Here is a 4,698-nt window from a genome sequence, read left to right as displayed (position 1 = left end):
CACACACACACACACACACACACACACACACACACACACACACACACGTGATCTGGTGGCTAGCTACTGCAAATGCTTTGACTTAACCTTTGGGTATGTTGAAGGAAATTTAGTGTATATCTGTTTCTGCTGCTTAAAAGTTTGCATTGGTCAGGTTAAGAAATGACAGTGATGGTGGGCTAGATGCATTCCACTTGGTGAGCGTGCACAAAGCCCTGATTTGATCCCTGGTACTTTGCAAGGAGGACAAGAAGGGTGGGAGAAAGAATGTGGGGAAAGGAAGGAGTTAGAAACAAGGAAAGAAAGAAATAGATAAAACATACTGGTGAAGTAGGGAACTTACCAAAAGGTTCACCCAACAGATGCCAGAGATCCCATGTCTTTAAAAAGACGCTTAGCGGGCTGGAGAGATGGCTCAGTGGTTAAGAGCACTGACTGCACTTCCAGAGGTCCTGAGTTCAAATCCCAGCAACCACATGGTGGCTCACAACCATCTGTAATGAGATCTGATGCCCTCTTCTGGTGTATCTGAAGACAGCTACAATGTATTCATATATAATAAATAAATAAATCTTTAAAAAAAAAAAAAAAAAGACGCTTAGCATCTGGCTGTGGTGGTACACCACTTTAATGCCAGCACTTGGGAGACAGAGGTAGGTGGATACCCTGTACTACAAGAAGGCACAGAGAAACCCTGTCCCCAAAAACCAGAAGAGAGAGAGGAAGAAACCCTTAGCAGAGAACAGTGATCTGGGAAAGCTGACTGTGCCCTCAGAAAAGACTGAGTTCTTCCTTTGTGCTGGAAGCATGACCCTGACCAACTGCAAAACAACTTCTACCTCCGACTGCCCAGACTCAGGACAGTCAGTGCAGCCTTAGGAAAGAGAAGCGGCAGCTCTTGAGCAAGCCTCCTGCAGATGCCGCTTTTAGCCAGCCATGGCACCTCCTGCCTTAATATTGCCCAGCATTCGGAGGCAGAGGCAGGCTATTAATGTGAACTTGAGAACTGCCTGTTGTATAGAGCAAATCCTGGCTAGCCAGGGCTACATAGTAAGGCCCTGTCTCAAAATAAAAAGCCACTTGTATCTGTTCTGGAGAAAGTACTTGGTATCTTGGTGGAAGCTGCAGGGAAGGTAACATTGGTCTACAACAGTGAGCAAGTTTTCCCCAGGGGCCCTTTTGGTTGTTCAGTACAGCAGTAAACAATGGCTATCTGGAGTGTTGGGTTCGGGGGTGTTTGTGTTCACCCTGTTCTAGGCTTTTCCTTCATACATATTTCATCTTTACAGTTCTGTAAAGACTCAGTGTTTTCCACCTTTACACTTGAAGCTGAGACCTAAAAAGGTGAAAAAACTCAGCCAGTTCTGAGGTAATGGTAGACAGAAGCAGTTTGGCTCCAGAACCCATGGGCTCAAAACCCGGTGTCACACTGCTGCTACTTAAAATAACGGGGGCAGCTCCCGTTTGTTCTGGCTGACTTTATCAGACTGTGTGTCTCAGATGACCTCCAAGGGCCAGGAGCCAACAACATAATCCAGATGTCATTTCATAGTCCTAAAATTGGCTTTTAGAGACATGGTGTAGCTGGGCGTGGTGGCACATGCCTCTGGTCCAAGATCTCAGGAAGCAGGCAGGTCAATGTGAATTTCAGGTCAGCATTGTCTACATAGTAAATTCTGTACCAGCCAATTCTACACAGTGAGACTTTCTCTGACAAAAAAAGACAAAGAGAAGGGAAAGACCTGGTAGAATCATTTATCTAGTTTTTAGTTTAGCTCTGCTGTGCCACAGGCAGGGGATCCAGTTGCCTTGTGACTCTTCCAAGAATGAAAGAAACTGGGCTGGCTGCAGACACATCCAGTGCTCTGGAAACGTGTGCCATCTTGTTCTAGGCTTTTCCCACCCCAGCTGCTCCTCCATTGGAGGACTGAGCAGTAGTCATCTTCTCGGCTGTGACTAACTCATGCTATGCCGCTTGTGTTTACCAGACCTCCCATTCCTGCCTCGTGTTCCAGCCTGTCCTGTGGCCAGAATACACATTTTGGAACCTCTGTGAGGCAATCCTGCAGTTTAAGCTGAACCATAATGCACTTCAGGTATGAGTCGGGCAGGATGGGATGGAAAGGTTGGCATTGACAGGCTTGCCTTGCACTAGACCTTGCTATGTCTTTCTTTTTAAACAATTTTTATTGTCTTTCTTTATTTGTGCGTTTCTGTGCGTAGCTGTGCCGTAATGAATGCGCCTGTGTGACGTAGTGCATGTGTGGAGGACAGCCGTTGAAAGGTGGTTCTCTCCTTCCTATGGTCATTATAATACTACTGCCACACACTGGCCATGACTGTCAGACACTGAACGTCTACACATTCCTCATTACTGCTTCCAAGAACTCAGTCAGTAGGGCTTGGTGTCTCTGTAAATGAGTAAATAGAGGGGGTGACTGGGACATGGTATACTGACGCTTTTAACCCTAGCATTCAGGACGCAGGTAGATGGAAAAAAGGGAGGGAAGGAAGGAGGGAGGGAGGGAGGAAGGAAGGGAGGGAGGGAGGGAGGGAGGGACTGAGGGACTGACTTATTGCTTAGGGACTAATATAAGAATAAGGTGTCCTGAAGACACAGGACAAATCTCAAAGAACCTAATCACAATCACAGCTGTCAACACCTACCTCTAATACTAGTTACTGGAAAGCTGAGGCAGGAGGATCTCAAATTTAAAGCCAGTGAATTTGAGACCATGTTTCAAAAGTTTGTGTGACAGTAGAAGTCTGCAGAGTCCAGAGCTCTTCTGGAGGCTTCCTGAGCGGCAAGGTTCTTTGTGCTGTTGGCGGTCTCCCTAACTCCTGTCTCCACTGCCAGTATGGGCAGAAGTGCCAACACCAAGCTGCTGTGCTGGTTCTGTCTGTTTTTATCTATTTAACTCTCCCTAAATGTATCAGCCTTGTGTCCTTACTTCTTCAGATATGAAAACAGGGACAGGAACTAACTGTGCCAAGGCCACAGAGCTAGGGACCAGAATTTTGAAATCATAGATGTTTCCTAAGTCTGGAGAGATAATGGGCAGGAAGAAGGATGATGTAAGTCAGGAGTCTTGTTGGTATTACTGCCTTTTTGGGAACCTAATGAAAGCCAAAGAACATGTGCGGAGCATTGCAGGGACGGTACTTACACTCAGTTACAGACTACTTTCATTGCAGGGTGGTACTTACACTCAGTTACACAGACTACTTTCAGGGTTCACAGGAGCCCTGAATATGTCCACATTCCTAGCATTAGTGACTTGAATCATGAGAGTTTTATCATCGAGTCTCAAAATACGAGTAATTTGAACAAGACAGCTTAGAGCAAGTGAAAAGAGAAATAGCAAAATGTCTGTTATCTGCTGCGGGGTGGGGGGGAGGGGAGGGGACAACCATCGGATTTTTTTCCATACAACTGGAGCTGCCTCTGAAACTGAAACATTTTCTATTTATTTTTTGATAAAAAAAACTTTCTGCAGTGCATCTTGTAATTTGACACCTGCAGTACAACTTGCGGTTGTCACTAGTGATGATTAGAATAGTCACTTTCGTTTTTCTTTCTTTCTTTTTTTTTTTTTTGGTTGGTTGGTTTTTCGAGACAGGGTTTCTCTGTGTAGCCCTGGCTGTCCTGGAACTCACTCTGTAGACCAGGCTGGCCTCGAACTCAGAAATCCGCCTGCCCCTGCCTCCTGAGTGCTGAAATTAAAGGCGTGCGCCACCACTGCCCGGCTGAATAGTCACTTTTTAACAATGGCGCTGGGAATGGTAGCCACCATCCTCAAGCACTTCACTGTACAGTGATGGAGAGTCGGACTCTATGTTATATAGATACCCGCCTTTGAGAATTCTCAGACAGTTTCCTAAGACCTTCCACTTTCCTCTACTGCTGTGTCAGTGGCTAATTTCGACAGCATACCCCTTCCCTTTCCTTCCTGTTTACTGTTTTAAGTCAGCTATAGGCAAAAAAAAAAAAAAAAGCAGGCAATTAACACAGTAGAGTGTGTATATAAAGTGAGAGTAAATTGACTCTGCATGAGGCTTGGCGAGCCTGGTGTGTGAGCCTTTGTGTGTAGATATTCTCGTGTGGAGACCTATAATTCCAATGCCTAGAGCCTTTATTATCTCAAGTTTCTCAGAGACTTGCACATGGTTTGTAGTGGAGTTGCCTCAGGCTCTGTCTTCTCCATAAGTATTTATTGAGTCTCTAATATAAATCAGGCATGCAGTTACATACAGGAGGGTCAGCAGTCACCCTGCCAGACAAATGTCTACCCTCATGGAGTTTGTAGTTTTAGTTGAATAACAGACAGTAAGCAAACAAACAAATGTCGGGATTTGCTCAGCCATAGTGAGTGTAAAGAGCACGGCCCAGTAGCAGAGTGTAGTGGAAGCAGGCTGTGAGCATGGAGGTTACACAGGTTAGGAACACTAAGGGGAAGGTGGGGACAAGCTGGGGTGCTGGGCCTCCTAAGCATTCAGAGTTTGGCACCTGGAAATGACACAGGCAAAGCCAATACACCATTGGTTTTGGGGAGCTCAGCAAGTCTGCTGTGCACAGTGTCCAGGACTTTATGTATACCAGGCCAACTGCTTCTCCAGCCCTACACCTATGTGCAGGCCTCTGTGTGTGTGTGTGTGTGTGTGTGTGTGTGTGTGTGTGTGTGTGTGTGTGTGTGTGTG

At 46.0% G+C, this 4,698-nt stretch overlaps 1 protein-coding gene across 4 annotated transcripts in view; it reads left to right on the top strand.

Annotated features, from left to right (window-relative positions):
- The window catches only part of Dhdds (dehydrodolichyl diphosphate synthase subunit), a 30,956-nt gene that overhangs the window by 18,403 nt on the left and 7,855 nt on the right, over nucleotides 1-4,698 (top strand). For 3 of the 4 annotated variants that reach the window (XM_028759845.1, XM_028759843.1, XM_028759844.1), the window contains exon 8: nucleotides 1,989-2,096. The exons of the other annotated variant lie outside the window; for it this stretch is intronic. In XM_028759845.1, the coding sequence (XP_028615678.1) occupies nucleotides 1,989-2,096 (108 nt within the window). The remainder of the gene's footprint in view (nucleotides 1-1,988; nucleotides 2,097-4,698) is intronic. 4 annotated transcript variants of the gene reach the window in all.

The sequence above is a fragment of the Grammomys surdaster genome, unplaced genomic scaffold (assembly GCF_004785775.1).
Source record: "Grammomys surdaster isolate TR1022 unplaced genomic scaffold, NIH_TR_1.0 126313, whole genome shotgun sequence".
Classification (NCBI taxonomy): Eukaryota; Metazoa; Chordata; class Mammalia; order Rodentia; family Muridae; genus Grammomys; species Grammomys surdaster.
This window is presented reverse-complemented; position numbering and strand designations above follow the sequence as displayed.